Source organism: Loxodonta africana, chromosome 22 (assembly GCF_030014295.1).
Source record: "Loxodonta africana isolate mLoxAfr1 chromosome 22, mLoxAfr1.hap2, whole genome shotgun sequence".
NCBI classification, from domain to species: Eukaryota; Metazoa; Chordata; class Mammalia; order Proboscidea; family Elephantidae; genus Loxodonta; species Loxodonta africana.
In genome coordinates this window covers 39,536,192-39,561,332 of record NC_087363.1, presented here as the reverse complement: position 1 = coordinate 39,561,332, position 25,141 = coordinate 39,536,192, and the positions used below count along the sequence as shown (strand labels likewise).

At 43.3% G+C, this 25,141-nt stretch overlaps 1 protein-coding gene across 3 annotated transcripts in view; it reads left to right on the top strand.

The window, feature by feature from the left end:
* The window catches only part of TSEN2 (tRNA splicing endonuclease subunit 2), a 61,355-nt gene extending 36,818 nt beyond the window's left edge, over window positions 1–24,537 (top strand). For 2 of the 3 annotated variants that reach the window (XM_003409749.4, XM_064274871.1), the window contains exons 7-12: window positions 3,019–3,069; window positions 6,129–6,267; window positions 19,478–19,514; window positions 20,192–20,303; window positions 22,208–22,297; window positions 22,753–24,537. In XM_003409749.4, coding sequence (XP_003409797.1) covers window positions 3,019–3,069; window positions 6,129–6,267; window positions 19,478–19,514; window positions 20,192–20,303; window positions 22,208–22,297; window positions 22,753–22,812 — 489 coding nt within the window. In that variant the 3' untranslated portion in view covers window positions 22,813–24,537. Of the gene's footprint in view, window positions 1–3,018; window positions 3,070–6,128; window positions 6,268–16,422; window positions 16,513–19,477; window positions 19,515–20,191; window positions 20,304–22,207; window positions 22,298–22,752 lie in introns of those variants that run through there. The other variant, XM_023547896.2, reaches the window with a different exon arrangement.
* The last annotated feature ends 604 nt before the right edge of the window (window positions 24,538–25,141 follow it).

Here is a 25,141-nt window from a genome sequence, read left to right as displayed (position 1 = left end):
ATGGCCTTATTAACATAACAAGAGAAACCCCTTATTTCTAAGGAGGATCACATTCACAAGTACAGAGGCCAGGACTTCAGTACATATTATGGCGGGACACAATTCAATCCATAACACTCACCATGTGCCATACTTCCTTCTAGGCAAAGTTTCTGCTCTCACGGAGTTTGTTCTCTAGTGGGAGAGACACAAGTAAGATGTTTTCAGACAGCAGTAAGTGCCGTGAAGAAGGCATTCAGGGTGGGGGTTGCATTGAAGGTGGTCAAGAAGACCTGTCTGAGAAGTGATCTTTGAATCTGGGCAGAGCATTCTGGTAGACGAGACAACTCCAGAGGGGAAAGGAGGAAGGGAGTGAACTTAGGGTGTTCTGGAGGTAGAAGTAGAGTCAAGATAGCTAGAAAGAGTAGTAGTAAGGCCATGCAAGAGCTTGTAGGTGGTGGCAAACAATTTGGACTTTATTCCAAGTGCAGCAAAAGCACTTTGAAGGGTTCTAACCAGGGCAGCTTTCGCACGTGTATCCTTAGAAGCAAGGAAGGCCAGACTTCAGCTAGCTTACTTTGGACATGTCATTAGGAAAGGCCAGTCACTAGAAAAAGACATCGTATTTGGTAAAGTAGAGGGTCCACAAAAAAATGAGAGAAGCCCTCAAGGAGATGGATTAACACAATAGCTACAACAGTGGACTCAAACGTACCAGTGGTCACGAAGTCGATGCAGGACTGGGCAGCATTTCTTTCTGGTATACGTAAGGTCACCGTGAGCTGTGGCCAACTTGATGGTAACTGTCAACAGCAATAAACCAGGGCAGCAACGTGCTCTTCACGTGTTAAGATGAGTTGGGCTACTGTGGACAATGGACCATACAGGGAAGAGGAAGGCGGCTAGGGATGTCCATGCCGGCAGTGGTGTGGCTGGAACCTGGATGAGGAGGTGTGAAGTGGGCCAGTAGACAGGCAGCCAGCCATCTTCATCATCAGAGAAGCTCTAGGTTTGGATTTGGGTAAAGCTAAAGTAGTGGTTCTCGAATATTTTCATCTGCAGACCCTTTTACTCTTAAAACATTGTTGAGAAACCCAAAGAACATTTTATGTGGGTTATATCTATCAGTTTACCAAATTATAGATTAATACTGAGAAGAATGTTAAATATTTGTTAATTAACTCATTTAAACTTAGTATATGTTAACAGAAATAATACATTTAAGAAAATGTATTTCTCAAAACAAAAAAATTCAGTGAAAAGAAGCACTGTTTTTCCTTTTTGCAAATTTCTGGAAGATCTGGCGGAATAGAAGCCAGCTGGATTTCCGCACCCGCTTCTGGATTTAGTCTGTTGTGGTATCCCACATCTCATAGCCTCTGGAGAGACTGTTCATGAAAAAGGCAAATAACGTCTTTATATTACTATGAAAACAGTTTTGACCTTGAGACCTCCTGGAAGGGTCTTGGGAACCCCCAGGGGTCTGCAGACCACACTCTGAGTACCACTGCTCTAAAGAGAACCATCGTCAGTTAGCCAGGCAGAAAATGACAGTGGGATGGATTTGGGCAATTCCTGAGGGATCACTTAAGCTGTTTCCCTAGCAGGACCTTGCAGCTACTTGAAATCCCCTACTTGTATATGTATAGCTTACCAAAACCAAACCAAACCCAGTGCCGTTGAGTCGATTCCGACTCATAGCGACCCTATAGGACAGAATAGAACTGCCCCATAGAGTTTCCAAGGAGCACCTGGCAGGTTCAAACTGCCGACCCTTTGGTTAGGAGCCGTAGCACTTAACCGCTATGCCACCAGGGTTTCCTGTGTATAGCTTATGCTGTCTTAAATTCCTATGTGCATGTGGGAGTTCAGAGTGAGGAACCAAGCTTGAGGAAGTTTTGTCTGTCATTGCACTGCTGTTAAACAGAAGCATGAGGACCCTCAAGGGGCGGTGGGAGGTGGGGAGACTGTTTCTCTTTCCATGTTACACAAGAGGACACAGAAGCGTTAGCAGAAGCAGAATATTTGTTTTTTGGTTATAAATCTAATCTTTAACTCATATTTAAAGAAAAGTAACCCACTTTAACTAATGGCTAGCATTTAGCCACTGCGTACTTCAATCCCATCTGTTCAGGTGTGTATGTAGAACCTAATTACCCTATACAAGTAGAGTGAACAACGTGAAACTATTTGGGTTGTACTGGTGTTTGGCATTGTATTATTTTATCAGAAAGTTATTTTTATTTCTATGTAAAGTGTTATTTTATTCAACTAGGGCCAACTCTTTTTTTGCCATCCTTCTCCCTTCCCAGCACAAGTAAAACGTGTCATTATGTGATGACATCAATGCAAAGATGAACGACTTGTGGTCGAGTCGATTCCCGCTCATACAGACTTCATGGGTGCCAGGGTAGAACTGTGCTTCACAGGATTTTCAGTGGCTGATTTTTTGGAAGTACATCACCAGGCCTTTCTCCCAAGGTGCCTCTGGGTGGACTTGAATTGCCAGCCTTTCAGTTAGCTGCTGAGGATGTTAATAGTTTGCATCACCCAGGGGCCTCAATGCCAAGATATGGCTTACTCAATAAAAGTCACTTTACAGCCAGGACGACTGAGAAGCTCACTTTTTGTGGTGCAAGCAAAATCCACACTGCCCCCCCTTTTCACAGATTGCTTTCCGTATATATTTTTTTCTCAAATTAATATGGTTATTAATTTTATTGGGGAAAATCCAATAAGTAAAGCTTTTTGTTATTATACTCACATCAGCCTTCAATTAAGCTGTGTGGTTTTTTAAGGAAAAAAAAAAATATGGAAAAGCTATACAAATATTTTGTTTTTTACTGATTTAAACCAGTTTGTGACATTCATATTTCCTTAGATTTTTTTTTTTTTAATTCTTAAAATTTGAACCATTTCTGTTAAAAATATGTGACCATTTTGATGATGATTTGGGATGAAGAGAAATCAATCTGTAAAGTCATTTTTGAAGATGTGGAATGATTTCTAATGAGTGCTTTCTACCTTGTCTGTTTTTAGGCATTTTTTCTTGTCTATGCTCTGGGATGTCTTAGCATTTACTATGAGCAGGTAAGATGTTTTATTTAGACACAAACCACTTAACATTTTCCTGATGTTAAAAGCAGTGTTATGGTGGGCATGGGTAGGGTGATGGTTGGACATAGTGAATGTCACTAAGTGTACGTGTGAAGAATGTTGAAATGGCAGGTGTTTTGTGTGTGTGTGTGTATTTACCGCACATTTAAAAAAAAAAAAAAAAGCAATGTACGAATTCCCATATTGCTGGCATACAAATGTGCTTACTTCCGCAGAGTAAAATAGGAGTTTAATTTTTTCTCTAAGAGTTTTGGGTCCGAAATTGAGACTGTTCAGGCAAAAGCCAGCTTTTACCCTTTTAGATTGATTTCATTCCCAGAGACTAGGAGAAGAGCAATATTTTATATAATGATCAGGAAATCTTTATCAGAACAACACTGAAAATTAACAAAAAAAATAAGAGCTACCAATGTTTAGTACCTGCTGAGGGAAAGGCCACGTCTTCAGCATGCGACCTGCAGTACCTCGAATCCGTACATCCATCCACCTGGGAAGAATTTTACAGGTCAGGTAGCTGAGGCAGAGAGAAATTAATTAACTCACCCAAGGTCACACAGTTAGTATGGTTAGAAGTAATATTTAAAGCTATATCATGGTTATCCCAGTGCTTGGTTTTGTTTTTAACTTTTTTTATTACTATTGTTGTAAACATATAGAGAACACAACATTTGCCAGTTCGACATTTTTCGACTGTGCAATTCAGTAAAACCAATTATATCGATCATGTGCAACCATCACTAATAACCGTTGCCAAATTTTCTATCACCGTAAACAAAAACTCTATGTTACCTAAACAATGGTTCCTCCTACCCCCCCTCCCCCGCCCCTGGCAGCCACTCTTAAACTCTGATCTCTATACATTACCTAGTCTAGGTATTTCAAATTAGTGAGATCATACAATACTTGTCCTTTTGTGATTGACTGATTTCATAATGTTTTCAAAGTTCATCCGTGTTGTAAAGCCTGTGTTTGTGTTCTGTAGCGTGCTTTCTATAGAGGAAAGGTAGTCGCACATGGAGTTAATTCCATTCCTTGCCTCCAGGTAGAGGAGCCAGGAGGCTGGGGCACACAGGTGGGAGGGAGACTTCTCACTGTATACTTACTGTGTTCTTGAATTTTGATCTGTGCAAGTAGAATACCTAGTCAACATAATTCTAATACAATTAAAATTAAAGAGCAAAAAGTAAGCAAAACAGTAAATAGAACAGAAAAAGTATATTGTATTCTGTTCCTGAGTATATAGTTTTATCACCCATCAAATTCTAATTACAAAAATCTTTTTCACAAGTATCTCAGTGGTTTGGGGGTGGGTATCTGGCTGACGGTGACTCCTTTTCCCAGATGGTGGCCATTCATAGTCCCACCCTGCCTCCTCTCCTGGGCCTTAGCTGGAATTTGTCAGAACATTCTGGTAACCTCCTAGCCACTACATAGAAACCCTAACATGTGAAAAATGTTGGGCTATCCGTATTGGAAATGTAGCCAGAATTCTCTCTGAGACAGTTGCTTGTTGGGGGGGCGGGGGTTGAGTGTTACTTGCAGGGGTATTTGGAGAATCTGCATATGCATGGAGTTCCCACCTAAGGAGCAATTGCAAAGAAAACACAAAAAACAACTCCCAACTGTGCTACGGTGAACTTTAGGTTAAGCCAAACTGAGCAAATCCCACCGAGCGATAGATTCTGACTGTTTTTCTAAGAGCTGAAACGAAGCAAACACTTTTCGAAACATACCTGGTTTGTTTTGTTGTTCTGTTTTATTTTTTTTATATATATCAGAATGTTCTCTGAACCAAACCATTCTCAGTCTCTGTAAGTCCTTCGTTAAAAACAACATTCTCTTTAAGTAGTTGAATTATTAATTCGTGCCACCTGATAACAGATTCTCTCCTTTCGAAGACTAGATGGAGCATCTTATAGAGTGGTGGGAACTTTTACAAAATGATTGCTGGTTTTTCTGAGCATAGCCTGACCTCCAGAAGCTACTTGTTGGGGATCTGTGGAGTCTTTGGAACATGCTGCCCCTCAGCTGTGGTGAACTGCTTACACTGAACACCCTGGCACATACCAGCTCCTCTGCCTAGAATATTCTTTTGCACCCCAACGACACCCACCTCCTCCAAGACCCTGCACCACCACCCCTTCCACTGAGCTACTTCTTTCTCATTCCCAAATGTTGCTTTCTTGGGGAAGCCTTTCTAAGTTCTCTCAAGCAGTGCTGAGAGAAATATAAGGGGAGCCACATGTATAATTTTATATTTTCTGGTAACCACATTAGAAAGATTTTAAAAAAACAGATGAAATTAATTTTAATAATATAACCCAACATATCCAAAATTATTGACATATTTTACATTCTTCTTTTCATACTAAGTCTTTGAAATTGAGTGTGTAATTCAGGCTTCCAGCACATCTTGGTTCAGACAGCCTCATGGGCCAGGTGGCTGCCACATTGGACAGTACAGGGCCAGCTCTTCTAGTTAAACCTCTCCCTTCCGGGAACCATGCTTGTTTTATATTGACTGTTATACTACCATGTCTAATATAGCTGTTGATTCACCGGCCAAATGATTAGGGAATAAACCTATAATAATGCCTTTTTAAAAATTTGTTTAATAATAAAACATTTCCCCACTCAACATTTTTTACATGTCCATTTCCAAATTATTCCCCCACCGTAAATAGAAGCTCAGACCGCCTTAAGCAATGATTCCCCATACCTCTCCCTCTCACCCCAGGTAACCACTAATAAGCTTTGGCATCTGTATATTTGTCTACTACATATAAGTGGGACTGTTACAATATTTGTCCTTTGTGTCTAACGTGTTTCACTGAACATAAAGTTTTCAAGGCCCATCCATGTTGTAGTGTGTGTCAGGACTTCATTTTTCTTTATGGCTGAGTAGTATTCCATTGTATGTATATACCACAATTTGTTTATCCATTCATCTGTTGATGGACATTTAAGTTGTCTCCACCTTTTGGCTATTGTGAATAATGCTGCAATGAACTTTTTTTTTTTAATAACTTTAGGAGCCTCTAACGATAGTGAAGCTCTGGAAGGCTTTCACTGTAGTTCAGCCCTCATTCAGGACCACGTACATGGCCTACCATTACTTTCGAAGCAAGGGCTGGGTACCCAAAGTGGGACTCAAGTATGGAACAGACCTATGTAAGTAACTCTTGGCTTGTTGGACCTGAAAACAAGGGTTTGTATCAGATGCTGGGGTGAAATTGAATTGGTTATATGTACTGTTGCTGCTCCTTTTTAAGAAAGGTTCTTCTCTCTGGCTAAGATAAGAATATTGGATATATGGATTGAGGTCAAGAGGTAGTCCACAAGGACAGAAAAGTCAATCTACTGAGAATCCTCTGAGTCGAAGCTTGCAGCCCCAAATCAGGTTTATCCTCTTGTTTGCTTTATAACCTTAGGAAAGAGTTCTACCCCGTACCCCCAGACTCATTAGCCATATGATTTAGGGCCGTCCCTTATTCTCTGGGCCTTAGTGGCCTCATCTGACAAGTGAGAATAATAATAATAAACTGTAATAACAGTCAGGCTGTCCTTTATGGAGCACTTACCATGTGCTAAGCATTGTATTGAGTGTTTTACATTCGTTGTCTCATTTAACCCTTATAGCAGTACTTTTGTTGGGTACCCTTAGTAGACTCTCTGTTCTGATAGGAAGACCACAGTTTTGAGAGAATGGGTCGTTTGCCTGTGATAGTCTCCAAGGCCAGTAACTTCCAGAGCTGGGCTTTGAATCACAGAGCTTGTGTTCTTAGAAACTTTTCTTTGGTACTGCCACCCCGATCTCATTTGCTTAAAGTGGGAAGTCTGGGCCAGACGATCTCCTCATTCAGCAAGTAATTCCTGAAGGTTCACTATGGGCAGGTCCTGTTGTAGGTGCCAAGAATACAGAAGTGAACAAGACAAAAAGCTGCCTTCATGGGGTTTACATCTGATGGGGGAGACAAACAAATAAATATGTAATGTAGTTTCAGGGACTGATAGATGCTATAAGAAAAATAAAGCAGGGTAAAGGATAGAGAAAGTTCCCAGATGATGCAAATGGTTAACTCTTAGCTGCTAACTGAAAGGCTGGAGGTTCGAGTCTACCCTGAGGTACCTCCAAAGAAAGGTCTGACAATCTACTTCTGAGAGTCAGCCATTGAAGACCCTGTGGAACACAGTTGTACTCTGACACACCTGGGGTCTCCATGCGTCGGAATTGACTTGAAGGCAACTGCTTAATGGTGATAGTGAGTGAAGGGAGTTAGTTAGAAACGGACTCTGAAAAGGGTGATATTTTAGCCCAGACGTGAATACAGTGAGGGAGCAAGGCACATGAGAATCTGGGGAAGAACATGGCAGCTCAATGAACAGTAAGCACCAAGGCCCTGAGGCAGGAGTCAGCTCATCAAGTTTCAGGAACAGCATGAGGACAAGTGTGGCTGGAACTGAGAGATCCAGGGAGTATGGTGTGAGGCAATGTCTGAGAGCTGGTCGGAGGTTCTGTCATGCAGGGCAGGGCAAAGTCACAGGTGTTGCTCTGGTGATAGGAAGTCTTGGGAAGATTTTGAGCAGAGGAGTAGTGTGAAATGACCTAATTTTACAGGACCTTCTGCCTGCTGTCTTATTGATAGACTGAAGGGGCCCTCTTAGTGACCTAATGCTGCTATAACAGCAATATCACAGGTGGCTTTAAGGAACAGTAATTTATTTCCTCACTCTTCAGGCAGCTAGAAGTCCAAGTTCCAGGTGTGGCTCTAGGTGGAAGCTATTCTTTGTCTATTTTAGCTTCTCTTGTTGTTGTTGGTTGCCATCAAGTTGATTCTGATTCATGGCAATCCCATGTGTGCAGAGTAGAACTGCTCCATAAGGTTTTCAAAGCTATGACCTTTTGGAAGCAGATTGTCAGGCCTTACTTCCAAAGCACTCCTGGGTGAGTTTGAACCACCGACCTTTCAGCTAATAGCCCAGCACTTAACCTTTTCTGCCACCCAAGGGCTTCTGTTTCAGCTTCTAGTAGCCAGCAATCCTTGGAGTTCTGGGCTTGTAGATTCATCTGCCTGCATCTGAGACAGCATCTTTCTTCCTTGTATGCACTCATATCTCTGAGTCTGTGCTGTCGTTTATATCACCCAAAAGTGATGAGGTTTAGGGCCCACCGTACACTGACCTGGCCTCATTGACATAACAAAGAAAACCTGTTTCTAAATGGAATTACCTCCACAGGTATAGAAGTTAGGATTCCAATGCATACTTTGGGGGGACACAGTTCAGTCCATAACGGGGGCAAAGATGGAAGCAGAGAGACTTGTTAGGAAGCTGTTGGAGGAGTAATCCTGGAAAGGTTTGATGGTGGCTTGAATCAAGGTGGTAGCAGTGTGTCACAGTTGTTAGTTGCTGTCGAGTTGGTTCCTACTCATGGCGACCTTAGGTATTACAGAGCAAAATGTCGTCCGGTCCTGTGCCATCTTCATCATCGCTAGTGTGTTTGAGTCCATTGTTGTGGCTATTGTGTCAATCCCTCTCATTGAGGGTTTCTCTCACCTTCACTGACCCTTGATGTTACCAACCATGATGTCCTTTTCTAGCAGTTGGGCTTTTCCTGAGGACATGTTCAAAGTAAGTGAGCCAAAGTCTCACCATCCTTGCTTCTAAAGAGTATTCTGGTTTTATTTCTTCTAAGATTAGCAGTGTAACCAGTGGGGAGTGTGTATTCTGGTTATACTTTGAAGATGGGACAGCGCAGACTTGCTGGTGACTTGTACGTGGGATTTGAGGGTAACAGAAGGATCAGGGATAAGTCCTAGTTGTTTGTCTTCCTGTCTTGAACATACTGAGTCAAGTGAAGATGTTGAGAAGGTAAATAGAGAATTCTGGAGCACAAGAGAGCCCTGAGATACAAAATCGGGAGTTGTCATTGTATAAGTGGAGTTGACAGCCACAGGCCTGAATAAAATCACCTTGGAGTAAGCATAGATCTTTGGAATCCCTTCCAGCTCTAGGATAAGCACTTTGCTAAGTCATTGACAGGATTTCCACATCTGTCAAGTGAGGCTGCTTCCTGGGGACTATTCACAATTGTTAGAGTCAAACAAAAATTTCATGGTATTTGAGAAGACCTCATAAGAAGTCTTGGCCCTTAAGTTCTCTTAAGCTGTCACATAATTGTTCCATGTATGTCCAGCCTTTTGAAATACCAAAAGAAAGTCTGCTCAGTCTTTAAACTCTTTAAATGCTTTCCAATAGAGTGTTCTTAACTTGGAATCCCAGGGTGGTCTTCAGGAACCCTAGAATCCACTGAAATTTTATGCAAAATGTTGTGTTTTTACATCAGTGCATTTTTCTGGTCCAAGAGTCTGTAGCTTTCACTAGATTCTCAAAGGGGGCAAGCGATCCAAAATAAGGGGTGAGGATCGGCCATTCTGCAGCATAAAGGGTTCCTTTTGGTTTCTTCCGTGCCTGAGTTTCAGGTGCAGATACCCTACCCTGGGGTCACCACACAAACCAGCGGCATTAGCTTGAGATTACCGTGCTGGGTTTCCAGATAACCGGGTTGGCCGTGGGTCAGGTTGTTTAAGTAAGTGATGAGCCTGTTTCATTTCTCTTTATTGGCTTCCCGCCCTGCTCTCCTTTTCATGCTACTGTAAGAATAGCCGCTTGGTGTTAATGCTTGGCAGGTCTTCTCCAGTGCTCTCACATAGGGGTGAAACCAGAGTACAGTTTCCCAGTTGACAAGACTCTGATGATGCCTTAAGATGGCGGCATGGGGTAACTGAAAGAGAGCTCTTTGGGTTCACAGCCCGCTCTACCTCTTACTGCCTGCATGACCTCAACAAGCTATTTGATCTCTCCAAGCCTTCTCTTATAGATTGAATTGTGTTCCCCCAAAATTGTGTCAATTTGGCTAGGCCACAGTTCCCAGGATTTTGTGATTGTCTACCATTTTGTGATCTGATGTGGGATTATTCTATGCTCTGCTAACCTCTATGATGTTAATGAGGCAGAATTAGAGGCAGTTATGTTAATGAGGCAGGACTCAAGCTACAGGATTGGGTTGTATCTTGAGTCAGTCTCTTTTGAGATATAAAAAAGAATCTAGCAGAGAAGAGAGGGACCTCATTACCACCAAGCAAGAAGAGCCGGGAACAGGGTGCGTCCTTTGGACCTGGGCTCTCTGCACTGAGAAGCTCCTAGACCAAGGGAAGATTGATAATACGGACCTTCCCCCAGAGGCAACAGAGAGAGAAAGCCTTCCCTGGAGCTGGTACCCCAAATTTGGACTTCTAGCCTCCTAAACTATGAAAGGATAAACTTCTCTTTGTTCAAGCCATCCTCTTGTGGTATTTCTGTTATAGCAGAACTAGATAACTAAGACACCTTTATTTGCTAACCATATAATATGAACAACAACGTCTTTTTAAACCAACCATGAGAAATAAATGAGAGGATAATATGCTTAGAAGTCACTCAATAAAGGCATCTTTTCCCTACAACTTTTCATTTTCTGTGGTCAAGCCATATTTGTGGATAAGTAGGGAGAACTTATTAATTTAAAAATAAACTGTCCTATAAGGAAGGATGAATGGGCAGATGGACAGATAGATAGAAGAATGGGTGAGTAGGGGGATGGATGGATGGATGGACGGGTGGGTGGGTGAACAGACAGATGGAAGAATGGGTGAGTGGGAGGATGGATGGATGGATGGACGGGTGGGTGGATGAACAGACAGATGGAAGAATGGGTGAGTGGGGGGATGGATGGATGGACGGGTAGGTGGATGAACAGACAAGATGGAAGAATGAGTAGATGGATGAGGAGATTTGAAGGGAAGGGGAGGGAGAGTGGGAGGAAGGAAAAGAAGTAAACTGTGTATTTCACAACTCCCTAGAGGTCTTGGCCCCAGTTGAAGTATATCATCTATTTCTAGTCATTTGTATAATTAGCATGAGACCAGGTCTCCAATGTAAGCGTGGGGTTAAGACTGGCCCAGCGGCAACATTTAGGGTGTCTTCACATTGCCTGCTTTGGCAAAGTTCAGGAAAAATGTTAGCCTGAGATACGAAGATCAGCTTCCTAGACTTTACCTCTTCCCCAGACTTGGCTGCATGGTGCTTGCTGATTTTTTTTAAATATTATCTTAATTTTGAAGGCCAGTGACCTAATCACATGTACCCTAGAACTGCCAACACAGGTTAAACCCAGGACAGCCTCTCTTAATCATTTCTCCTTACAGAAGTAATGACTCCAGATAAAGGGCCATTATGAAAGTCACATCTTACCAAGAAAGCGCTTCCCTTGAATAAACTTTGTCAGTCAAATTTTATTCCAGGAGCAGTACTAGGAAAAAGTGACATGGAATCAAAATCAAGTGCACTTGCCAAGCTAGGTGATCTTGATCACCTACTTTGAAAGCTAGACTAGCAGCCAGGAGGGAGCCCTACCTCGTATTCTCCACTCACAAGTTTGCATGGCTACCCAGCTCCTATGTCGAGCCAGGTGCCTTGCCCAGGTGCTTTTCTTCTCTTGCCTCATGTGATCTTCACACTGCTAGGAGGCAGGTAGTATTAGCCTCATGTTATAGCTGCAGAAATTGAGGCTTAGAAAAGGTTAGGTAAGTTACCTAACCATCACCCATATGTCAGTTTGTCATACTTGGGTGGCTTACATGTTGCTGTGATGCTGGAAACTATGCCACTGGTATTTCAAATACCAGCAGGGTCACCCATGGTAGATAGGTTTCAGCAGAGCTTCCAGACTAAGACAGACTAGAATGAATAGCCTGACAATCTACTTCCAGAAATTAGCCAATGAAAACCCAGTGGATCACAGCAGAATATTATCTGATACAGATGAGGCCCCTAGGTTGGAAGGCATTCAAAATACACAGCGGCTGCAACAGTAGATTCAGACATGAAAATGATCATGAAGATGGTGCAGGACTGGGCAGTGTTTCATTCTGTTGTACATGGGGTCGCCATGAGTTGGAGCTGACTCAACAACTAATAGCAAGTTGCATATTGTCACACACAACTAGGGCGTCTGGGCCCAAAGCTCGGAGTGGTCTCCACTACACCTGACTAGTATTGCTAGCCAAGAAGCTAAAAACCAATTTGGGATTTGTATTTTTATCTTAAGCAGGCAATTTGGTTGAATTAATTTGGTTTGGCTGAAAGGTCTAGTCACTCCTATGCCTCTTTTCCACCCCACTCCAGTTTTTGTGAGTTCTCAGCTCCCTGCAAATTAGAAGTCTCAAAACAGAAGTGGAATGACAGAAGCCATTTGAAGCCCGCAGAGTTACAGGATTTCTGGAGTAGAAAGGCACCCTTACCAGTCCTAACATCCAGCCCCGAGTCTGAGAGCTGGTTCTGACACCAGGGGAGACAGCAGTGCAGCTCCGTGTCCACCTTAGAGTAAATGGGATGTGTCTTCCTTCCAACTTCCTCTTTGGTTTTGTCCTAAACCACCTCTTGGCTTACTTTTCTAGTCAAACCTTTTAACTGTTTTTGTTAACATTTCCCACATTTGCACACATGCTACACTCAACCCATAAGGACTTGTGCAAGCAGCTCCTGAGAATAGGGACAGCCTCCTATATAACTGTAATATCATATAATACCTAAGAGAATGAAAATTAATTCAGTTAAGATCATCCAAATATGCAGTCCATATTTAAATCTTCCCATCTTTCCCCAAAATGTTTTTTGTAGCTATTTGTTTTTTGATTTTGAAGTTTTTTTCTGGATACATGTTGCAGTCGAGGTCGATTGATCATATTTAGTTGTTATGTATCTCTTTTAGTTTCCTAGGGCTGCCCTGATACATTACCATGAACTTGGTGGCTTAAAGCAGCAGAAATATGTTCTCTCACAGTTCTGAAGGCCAGAAATCCAAAAGCAAGGTGTTGGCTGGGCTGCTCCCTCTGAAAGCCCTCAGGGAGAATCCGTTCCTAGTCTTTTCTAGCTCATGATGGCCCCGGGTGTTCCTTGGTTTGTGGCCATATAAAATGATGGTGTCAGACCTTGTCTAACTTCAAGGGGGATAATGCGAGTCAAGATCAGCCCCAGGCTGATCTCTATGAGGTAGAGGTCAGACAACCGCCACTCTCCAAACTTTTTACCAATTCTGACATCAGCCGTCCCTCCCACAGCATTCTCTACTTCTGCTTCAAACAGCTACTGGGTTTGATAATTCTGTGTGGCAATGGCCACACAGAATTCAGACCATACTTACAGCTAAGTTGTTTATTAAGGAACAGGGTACAACTTGGGATTAGATCAACAGGCTACAACTCAGGAATCAGGATCAGGGAGCATGTCGGCAAAGTCTCCCTTCTTCAGTGCAGGATAGCTCCTTCAAGCCTCCTGTCTCAGGACAGGCTCCTTTCGGCCCCCTCAGGACAGGCTGCTCTTGGCCCTGCCACCTGCTGCCGCCAGCTCTGCTGCTGGGCCCCTTCTGGACCTGTCGCCATCTCCAGTGTTACAGCTCTTGACCCGTGTGCCTTAGTTATCAAATGCTGCTATAACAGAAATACCACAGGTGAATGGTTTGAACAAAGACAAATTTATTCTCTCACGGTCTAGGATCCTCAAAGTCCAAATTCAGGGTGCCAGCTCCAGGAGAAAGCTTTCTCTCTCTCTTTCAGCTGTGGGGAAAGGTGCTTATCATCAATCTTCCCCAGTCAAGGAGCTTCTCAGTGCAGGGATCCCAGGTTCAAAGGATGTGCTATTCTCCTGGCTCTTGTTCCTTGGTGGTATGAGGTACCTATGTCTCTCTGCTTGCTTCTCTTATATCTCAAAAAAATTGACTTAGGATACATCCTAGCCAAGTTGGCACATATTTTGAAGGGACACAATCCGATCCATGATATTCTACCCTTTGGCCCCCGCAAAGTTCATGTCCTTGCCATGTGTAAAACATAATCACCCCATCATATACCAAAAGTCTTAAATCAACTTCAAGTCCAAAATCCAAAAATTCCTCTTTACCTATGTAATCTAGAATACAAGTTATCTGCTTCCAAATTACGTTCGTGGAACGGGTACAAGGTAGATATTTCCATTACAAATGGGAGAAATTGGAGGGAAAGAAGGGATAACAGGCACCAAGCAAGTCAACAGAACACATTACATTAGCCCTCAAGGCTTGAAAATAATCCTCTGTTCTCGGAGACCATTTAGGCAATCGTCCTGCCCTCCAGACTCTACGAGTCAGCCACACTCTCCAGATTCTGTGTGGAAGCCCCTTGATCCTGGGCTTCAGCTCCAACTTGCTGGCCCACTAGAGTGGCAACTCCGCTCCCTCAAATTTGGGCAGCCCCATTCTCCTAGTCCTTCTGAGTGTCAGCTCCACCCTTTGAAACTGAGGCAGCTCTGCTTCCTGTGTTCATCTCTTCAGCTTCTGCTTACTGGTTCCTTGGCCTCTCGGCCCCTCAGGCCTTACCACCTGCCTTCCTCAGGCAAGTGTTCCACAGCTCTTTAGCTCCACCGATAAGTGCCTGGAGGTACCCGACTCTGCCAGTAAACTTGAGCCCGAAGGCACTCAGCTCTCTTGCTCCACAAGTCGGCAAGCCTAGCTCCACCAGTAAATGCCCAAAGGCACCCCACTCCACTGGGAAGCCTGTGCAAAGGCAGTCAGCTCTCTCACTCCGTGGGACAGCTCTAGTGCCATCTCACACTGGTCTCCAGGTTCTGCTGCTTCTTGCCATCTGTGACATCTCCAGTGTAACAGCTTTCCCCACTTCCTTCTGAGTCCTCACCAGAATTGTCTTTGACATCCATAATTCCACCAATAGTTTTCTTCAAGGCAATCTTAAAACTCTTCCATCCTCTACCTGTTCAGTTTCAAAACTGCTTCTACATATTTAGATACCTGTTAGAGCAGCACCTCACTCTCCCAGTACCAAATTCTGTCTTAGTTATCTAGTGCTGCTATAACAGAAGTACCCCAGGTGGATGACTTGAACAAAGAAAAATTTATTCTTTCACAGTCTAGGAGGCTTGAAGTTCAAATTCAGGGTGCCAGCTCCAGAGGAAGGCTTTTTCTCTTTCTGTCGGCTCTGTGGGAAGGTCCTTGTCATCAATCTTTCCCTGGTCTAGGAGCTTCTCAGCACAGGGACCCTGGGTCCAAAGGATGTGCTATTCTCCTGGCTCTTGTTTCTTGGTGGTATGAGGTCCCCATGTCTCTCTGTTCACTTCTTTCTTTTATGTCTCGAAAGAGGTTGACTTAAAACGCAGCCTGATCTTGTAGATTGAGTCCTGCTTCATTAACATAACTGCCTCTAATCCCGCTTCATTGACATTATAGAAGTAGGATTTACAACACATAGGAAAATCACATCAGATGACAGAATGATGGGCAGTCACACGATACTGGGAATCATGGCCTAGCCAAGTGGATACACATTTGGGGGACACAGTCCAATCCATGACACCATGTTACAGCTCCTTTAGAAGATTCCTTGCCTCTTCTTTCTGTGCTTCTACCCTCTTCCTTCTTCTTTCTCCTTCTTCCTGCTGCTGCTTTTCCTGCTCTTACTGTCCAAAAACCCCTGTGGGGTTGGCTGCTTATATACGCAACTCCTTGTAAATTGTAAGACATGGCCCCTCCCAGTGGAGGGGAGGGGAGACCACAAACCGACCAATCCCTTCCCGATGGGCCACAGACACTTCATTTGCATAGTCTATTGATCAGTCTCCTGCAAGATGTGTACAATTACAGGGCTGGCTACAGCCCAGGACCAGACAAAAAATATCAAACCAAGTTGTTCACAGCTTACTCAGGAAATGCAACAAACCCCCTGGGGTAGAAAACTAGAGTTCAGGGGAAAAATCTCTCAAACTGTTTCTCCAAAGAATCAAGGGAAAAGGCCTCCTTAAGGAACTCTTTTCACTACACGGGCACAGTACATCGTTGCTCTCTGCCTCCCTGGTCACATTGCTGCCACCCCCTTTTTTTTTTTTAATTCTTGAAATTCTCCTCCTCTTTTGTCTTCTTAAATTCCCCTCTGTTGTTCCCTTTATAAGGATCCAAGATGATCTCATCTCACAGTCCTTAATCACATCTGCAAAGATCCTTTTCCCAAATAAGGTCACATTCACAGGTTCCAGGAGATAGCACGGGCATATCTGGGGGAACACCACTCGACAGACTGCAGTCTCTTTTACTCTGAAATAACCCCACCACCACCACCTTCTTTTTTGTCTGTTTTTTATGACATTGACTTTTTTGAAGAGTCTCGTAGGGTGCCCCACATTCTGGGTATGTCTGGTTTTCTCATTGTTAGACTCACGTTCATCTTCTCCCGGCACTCACAGGTGATAGGAGAACTCATCAGACCACACTGGGAGGACATGGTATCAGGACATCCTACTGCTAGTGAAGCTGAGTTCGATCACTTGGCTAAGGTGACCATTGTCCGATGTCCATTGTAAAATTATATTTTTCCTTTTGAAATTTATAGGGTGATACTTTCAAACTGTATGCATATCTGGTTCCCCACCATGATGATTGCTGCCTGAATGAATGATCACCATTTTCTAATTCTGTCATCCGTCTACAACTCTTAGCTGACATTGATTTGTAAGGAAGAGCTTTCCTCTTTCTCCCCCCTGTACTTTCAAACTTTATTTTTTAAATGTGCAATACTTCTCAGACTTCTGAAGCATTCATCTTTCTACTTGGGAGGCATTTTTGTTAAAAAAAAAAAAAAAAAATTTTTTTTTTTTTTTTCATTTTTCCCTCCGGGTACATATCATCATTGTAATTACTATTATTATGGATAACTTTTTTGAGCACTTACTGTATGTGAGACACTATGCCAAGACTTCTACATAATGAAGAAATTGAAGCGCAGAAAGTTGTTACATGGTCTTGGCACTGCTGAGATTTCAGCTCAGGTCTGTCTGACGCCAGCGTTCATGCTTTTAACTCCTAAGCTATACCACCCTCGATTTGTTGTTGTTGTTAGCTGCCATTGAATCAGCAGTTGGCTCTGACTCATGGCGACCTTGTGTATAACAGAACAAGACATTGCTCGGTCTTGTGCCATCCTCACGATTGTTAGTATGCTCTCGAGACCATTGTTGCGGCTGTTGTGTCAGCCCATCTCATTGAGGGTTTCCTTGGTGATCTTCTACCAACCATGATGTCTTTTTCTAGCATAATTAATCAGAAATGACCTGGCTTTGTGTATATGGGCTGCTTTCAAACTGAGCAAATATTCCAAGAGTATATTATATTAAAGATGTGTAATTTGATCATACATAGTAGCATTTTGGGGCTAGAAAAGAACTTAATTTTCCCTGATGTGTTCATTTTATCCTTTTGGAAACTGAGGTTCAGAGAAGTTAGTGACTTGCCTGAAGTCACACAGCTAAGAGCTGCAGAGATTAGATGGGAAACAACACTCCTGAGTTTCATTTTCATTCCCCACTATGATTCCTTCCACTGCGTTGCATCTCAGAAAATTGAGTATATGTATGTTTGCGTATTTATTTACATTTGTTCCCTTATGCAGTGAATTTGAGCTGACTTGCCAAGTAGCTTAAATACAATTTAAATAGGAAATGTAGCAATAAAAAGGAGAAGTGACCGTGGAAAACATAGCCTAGAAAAACAAGACTAGGTGAAGGGTTCCAGTGTCGTTCATGAGGTCCTCTGCAGCACTAAACTCATGCTACGCATTTGACTCAGAGCTGCATTTGACTCAGAGCTTCGTGAGCCAAAAGGGAAAAGCTTGATGAGTTACAGGATTGATTATTCCTAAAAAGAAACAGTATATCAATTCTTCAAAAGAAACAAAGCTTTTCCTGAATTTTGTGTGTTAGTTAGGGATATGCTAGCTGTAGTTACAGGTAATCCCCAAAATATCAGATAAGGTTTAACATAGTAGGGGTCCACTTTTGTTCACACGAAGTCCAAAATATGTGTCTCTGGGGACCAGGCCTTCTCCAAAAGGTGCCTCAGGAGCCTGGGCTGCTTTTCCTGGCTCTACAGTGTTCCACACGGGACTTCCTGGTTCACCCTCGAAAAGGAGTGAGCACAGGCTTTGCACATGGGAGAGTTCTACGGGCCAACATGGAAGTGACACATGGCACTACTGCCCATTGCACTGGCCAGAACGCAGACACATGCCAAGCCCAGCTTCTCAGTAGACTGGAAACAGAATCTAGCCACATGCCCTGGAGGAGGAAGAAAGGGGTTTGGTGAGGGGCTAACCATTCCCTGCACAAATCAGGTGCCTCCAAAGGGTTCCCTGGAGAGCACGGATGGTGCAAATGGTTAACGTGCTCAGCTGCTAACTGAAAGGTCGCAGTTCTGGAAAATAAACCATTGAAAACCCTGTGGAGCACAGTTCTACTCTGACACATGTGGGGTTGCCATGAACTGGAGTCGACTGAACAGCAACTGGTATGATAGGTATGTAAAGGCTCCCAAGCATAGCACCAGATCCCACATGGCAGATTCTCAGCCCCAGGCTCCTTCCGCAAGTGGCTCTTCCTGACTTCCACAGAGGGCATTTCTCCTCTGTCAGAGGGCAGACTGATCGTGAATGGCACGTATGGTTCTATGATTTTTTTCCCACTTGACTTTGAATTTCTTAAAAATAGGCATGAGCCTTGTTCGTCTCTAGCACAAACACCTATCCCAGTACCCGGCCATAGTAGCCACCCAGACACTTTAAATTACATTAATTTGAAATGAGTAACAAAAATATTGCCCCGCATTATCTTTACGCTCTCACTCTGGATAGTATAACAAAGGAGGCGAGACAGGAATCCTTGTACTTGACTTTGGAATTCCTTGGTGGGGTGGAGGCAGGAGTGGGGTTATGGTTTTAGCAACAGATTTGCTTTACTAATTGAACTTTGCTTCTGGGGAAAAGAACAGTTTGAGTTTTAAAAATAAACCACAGATTCCCAAAGCCAACTCTTCAGACAGGGATTGGACTGGACAGTGGGTTGGAGAGGGATGCTGGTGAGGAGTGAGCTTCTTGGATCAGGTGGACACTTGAGACTAGGTTGGCATCTCCTGCCTGGAGGGGAGATGAGAGGGTGAAGGGGGTTAGAAGCTGGCGAAAAGCACACGAAAAGAGAGAGTAGAGGGAGAGAGCAGGCTGTCTCATTAGGGGGAAAGTAATCGGGAGTGTGTAGCAAGGTGTATATGGTTTTTGTATGAGAGACTGTCTTGATTTGTAAACTTTCACTTAAAGCACAATAAAAATTAAATCAATAAATCACAAAGCATATTGCAGAGTATCCACATACAAAGGGTGTTTGCCTCCCTTTGGAGAAGGAAAAAATAAATATTGTAAGCTTTTGATTTCAGTGACACATTTTCTTTTCTTTCTTTCTTTTTTTTTTTTTGCAGTGCTGTATCGGAAAGGCCCTCCATTTTACCATGCAAGGTTTGAAGCGATTTTTAAATAATGGCTTAAAGGGACAGAAGGAACTTTATGGCCTTTAATTTTATTGTCAGTGTCATAGAAACGAAATAATGTTCCTCTTGGCTTGATTGGGATAGGTACTCAATGCCTGTTATATATAAGACAATATGTAGGTTATGATATGTGTTTTAGTATTAAACATTGAGTAGATTACTGTGTGGAGCCCTGGTGGCACAATGGTTAAGAGCTGAGCTGCTAACCCACAGGTTGCAGTGCACAACCACCAGCCACTACTTGGAAGCCTTATGTGGCAGTTCTACTCTGTCCTATAGGGTCGCTATGAGTCAGACTCAACTTGATGGCAGTGGGTTTTTGGTTAGATTACTACATAGTAATTGTTCACCTTAATATCAGTGAGCACTAGTTCCTAAGAGTGGGTGAATTTATAGCTTTCATGTTGGGGAAAATATTTATGTTCCTTTCCTGAAGTAAGTGTTGAAATCAGCCTGAAAGTTTATAACTTAAAGTGTAAGTTTTTCATTAATATTTTCTCAGTGGTAATCTAGGGGAATTTAGGAACAGATGATGTAAATTTTATTTTCTGTATCTTTGTTCTTGGTAGAACAAACAATATTCTCTTCTAAATGGGTTGACTTCATGCTTTTTATTTTTAAACTGCCCCTTTATGTGTTTTCCAGTTATTCCGTTATTATCGAGTTACTTGACGACCGATATGAAGGATCTCTTCGTAGACCTTTCAGTTGGAAGTCGCTGGCTGCCCTAAGCAGAGTTTCAGTCAATGTCTCTAAGGTAACAGAGCATCAGCTTTGGCATTCAAGTGTCACTTAAGTGCCAGGGGGTTTTGTTTGTTTTAATGTGGCAGGATCAAAAAAGTCATTTGCGGACTTCTCTGACAGGGAACACAACAGAGAACCCCTGAGGGAGCAGGAGAACAGTGGGATAAAGACCTCAAATTCTCATAAAGGGACCAGACTTACTGGTCTGACTGAGACTGGAGGGACCCTGGAGGTCATGGTCCCCAGACCTTCTGTTAGCCCAAGACAGGAACCATTCCCAAAGCCAACTCCAGACAGGGGTTGGACTGGACTATAAGACAGAAAATGATACTGGTGAGGAGTGAGCTTCTTGGCTCAAGTAGACACATGAGACTATGTGGGCAGCTCTGGTCTGGAGGGGAGATGTGAAGGCAGAGGGGGACAGGAGCTGGTTGAATGGACATGGGGAACACAGGGTGGAGAGGAGGAGTGTTGTATCTCATTAGCGGGGAGCAGCTAGGAGTACATAGCAAGGTGTGTACAAGTTTTTGTATGAGAGACTGACTTGATTTGTGAACTTTCACTTAAGGCACAATAAATTAAAAAAAAAAAAAAAAAAGTAATTTGTAGAAACTTAGTAGTGTTCCTGCCAGTGAAGTTCTGGAATATTGGGGTCTTTTGAATCCCGCCTATTGGGCTACAAGTTCTCCTGCCTCTTGCTGTACTTCATTGTTCCCTTCCACCCACCGGCGTGTGCTAAGCTGCAGGTATTTGGCTTTGGAGTTTCTTCTTTAGCGTTTCTTTACTGCAGGTTTTCTGTGGCAGTTTGCAAGCAGAGCCAGCACACGCTCAAACACGCACTCATACACACATTCACAAAGGGACAAAACCCAGGCACGTTTCTTTACAGGGTTTGCAGATCCCATGAAGAGAGAGGAAGGGAATTAATATCACTGCTGAACACTTTACGTGTGTTCTCTCACTGGAGCCTTACACCACCAGTTGCCGTGAAGTCGACTCTGACCCGTGGCAGCCCCGTGCGTGTCAGAGGAGAACTGCGCCTCATGGGGTTTTCCGTGGCTGAATTTTGGAAGCAGACCACCAGGCCTTTCTTCTTAGGAGCCTCTGGATGGACGAGAACCACCAACCTTTTGGTTAGCAGCTGAGTGCGTTAATCGTTCGTACCGCCCAGGAGTTTTGAACCTTATAGCCACCCTGTTATTATCGCTGTCCTAAGGATGAGAACTCGAAGGGCCATAGGTGTTGAGTGACTGACTCAGACCCCGCAGCTCACACGCAGAACTGGGACTGAAACCCAGGTCCAGCCGACCTTGCTTTATTACAGCCTGCTGCCATCAAGGAGAAGAGGGGATTCCATCCTGTACCAGGACTGTTAAGAATAAAAGCTTGATATGTTCTCTGTAGGTCAATAATTTGCTAACTGTAAGCAGATGACGGGTCCTCCAGCTCTTTCTGCCACTGCTACTGGAGGCATGGGGGTGGTGAGTCCAGAGAGCTGGCAGGGCCGGACGATGGCTGGTCGTGAGTGCAGGTGAAGTTTTTAGATTTTCACTTGTTGGAACTAGCTTCATTGTTGGAAATAATGAGTGCACTATTTCTAGTATCTTGATGCTCATTTTATGGGACTTGTAGCATATAGTTCATATTTTAAATATTTAACTTCATAATCAACGTAACTATTTTATTTACATTCTCTTGTCAAGTCAGTGGTTACTAACGGGCAGGTCTTTAGTTGAAAACACGAGCCGTGGTTGTCATGTTCCTGGGAGAAGTGATGGCTTTTTGAGTTTCCTCTCTACCAGGTTCCCAGATGCACACGGTGAGAGGTGACAGAGGCTACCTGCCTGGCCTGCCCACCCACCCACACTTGCACTATTACTAAATATATGGAAAAATTTTTATTTCATTTCTCACTAGGAACTTATGCTGTGCTATTTAATAAAACCGTCTACCATGACTGACCAAGAAATGGAGTCACCAGAATGTATGAAAAGAATTAAAGTTCAGGTGGGTAAACTTGGAGACAAAGCAATGTCATCCCAAGGGCTGTACCTTATATTGTATCATCGGGAACATGCGATTCCATGAAAAGAAATGAGAACTGTCTTGCCTTGGCACAGAAAGCCTTCCCAGGCTTCATAAGCCTGCCTCTCACCTTCTCCCTGGTGACTCATTGGGCACACAGTCGATCCTGTGCCTCACTGGCCCTTACATCCCAGCTGCTTCTTTAAGGGCATCGAACCTGGGCTCCATCTCCATTGCTCAGCTGACAGCGCTCTCTTCAAGGCAGCCTGTGAGCCCCTCCTGACCAGGCCCAGAGACCAAAAGTGTCCCTGCAGATGCACTCCTTCCCTGGGATCCCTATCTGCCTCCTGGGGTTCTCTGTGGGGCACCGACGCTTGGGATGTTCTTTCATTTCTGTCTTTGAGTTTCAGTTGCCTTTTTGTTTTGCTTTGTTTCAGGAGGTAATTGTAAGTCGTTGGGTTTCTTCACGAGAGAGAAGTGACCAGGATGAACTTTAACGATCCCACACGTCTCGTTTCACTGACAAATATTTATTGAGCCTCCTACAGTATTCCAAGTTCTGGGCTAGTTAAAAAGTCCTTTTATTGTAACCGCCCATTATTAAAAAGTTTTAAAGGGCCTAGTGAAGAAAGGTGTTAGTGTTTTAAAAGATAGAATTGACACAGAGGAGAAGAACGACCCCTGGGCAGGACCTACGGTTCTGCGTCCCTGTTTGAGCCTACTGAGGCTCAATCCATCAAATGAGGAGGCTGAATGAGATGATTCCTGAGAGAACTCCTCCAGCCACAGAGGAATTTCTGTTACTCTCTGGTTTTACTTGAAAATGATAATAGTTTACATTGATACACAAATTCTACTCTGTAGTTTACAAAGCACTTTGATCCACAGGGTCCATTTGCTACACACATCTAGTTTGTTCCTGAAAGCATGTTGTAGAGTAAATTTAGGGATTGAGAATCCTATATTCTATTATTTCAAATGGAAAAAATAATAATATATTCCAGCTCACTCAAGAACTTCATCCAGTTACTCAAACACTTAAAAAATCTACTGGACGTCTGCCAAGGACATCTGTGTCGTGTAAAGCATCAACGACCTAATTATTTAACTCTTCCCGAACTCATCGGTGGGCATGTTTGTGTCAGTATAAATACACAGTATCAGACAAAAACAACAGCTTACATCACTGAACTTGTTGTAAAAGTAAGTGGTGAAATATGTTTGAAGATACATAACGAATGCAGTTAACATTTAATAAAATACAATAAACAAAGCCTTTTTGTTGGTTACATCCCAGTGAAGAGTTTCAGGAAGGGCGTTTGGTCGCAAGAGGAGGGAGGTGGGCAGAGGGGATGTCTGTTGTTTGATGGTGGGGAAGGGTACGCATGAGTGAGCGATTGAAGCAACAAATGTCTGAGATCATCCGGTGTCCGAACTAAGGAAAGGTGGACAGTCTTCTCCTTGGAACTCAAGACTCCAGAAGTGGACAGCTATGACCTGTCTTTGCAAACAGTACCAGTTGCTGTTGAGTCAATTCCGACTCGTGGCAACTCCATATATGTCAGATTATAGCTGTGTTCCGCAGGGTTTTCGGTAGCTGATTTTTCAGAAGTAGATTGCCAGGCCTTTCTTCCAAGATGCCTTTGGGTAGACTTGAACCTCTAACCTTTTGGTTAGCAGCCAAGTATGTTAACTGTTTAAACCACCCAGGGACTCCTGGCAAACAGTAGGATTGAAAAAACCACAGCAGGCGTCCCTTGGCCTGTGGTCTTACAGCTCCTGACGTTAAGACTCAGCTTTTATTGTGTTTTAACACAATACTTCAGCTCAGGTCATGATCCTGGTGTCTTGCAACAAAGTCAGCGTGTCTGCACGATCTAGATTTGGCATTCAGGTAACAGAGCTTCCTCCCCTGCCTCAGACCTGCAATGACCACCAATTTGAAAGAGTTTTTAGTAGTCACCTCTGTATTTAGTAAGAGCAAAGGGAGAATAGTAAGTTGTTTGCCCTTCATTAGTGATGCTGATAGTTCAACATCATTACCGTCCATGCTGCTTAATCCAGGCTCCCTAGCAAAGAAAGATTCACTGTCTCAAAACCTTGAAAGGAAAAATCGCAGGAGCCATTTCTTCCCTATTTCATTCATCATTTATGGTGACACTTTTCTCAAGCCTGACCAGTACATCAAATACCTTCTTAATAAAAAACTCTTCCATAAATCCCTCATCGAGGTACTATCATCTCATCAGCACCCACCTCAGGTACTTCGTCACCAGCTTCTGTGCCATGAAGGTTGTGCTGACTCCTTGGTGTATAGCCTAGAACAACGATGGGCTATTGACAAGCCAAAGGATCACACAGGTATTATTTGTAACCGAAAACTCTAGAATTTCCAAAAACGTCTTTAGTCAAAGAAGTCTTATATGAAAGACTTCCCTTCTTTGCATACATGATTTGAACACCATTTAACAGGCAGTGTGCACTTCAGCGCTATCTAAGGGCCCTGGGGCTTCTGGAACCGTATACCAGGAGAGGTTTTGGTTTACTATCACCCTCAATTTTCAGCTAAAAATTGTATTATCTTTGGAAGCTTTACGTGTGGCACTTTTTTTTTTTCTCCGTCATCTGACATAAATGAACATGATGGCATTTTGGCTTCATTGAGACTGGAAATTCGCTTTGCAATGAGACCACCTTCCCCAGAAGCTTTCTGCAGTTCATAGGGAAGATGCGCAGCCTTGCTTGGGGCAGAAGTTATTTCACCTACACTCCCCGAAGCGTTGGGCTTACGTGTTCTTACATCTCTAGAACCTTCCACAATTGCTT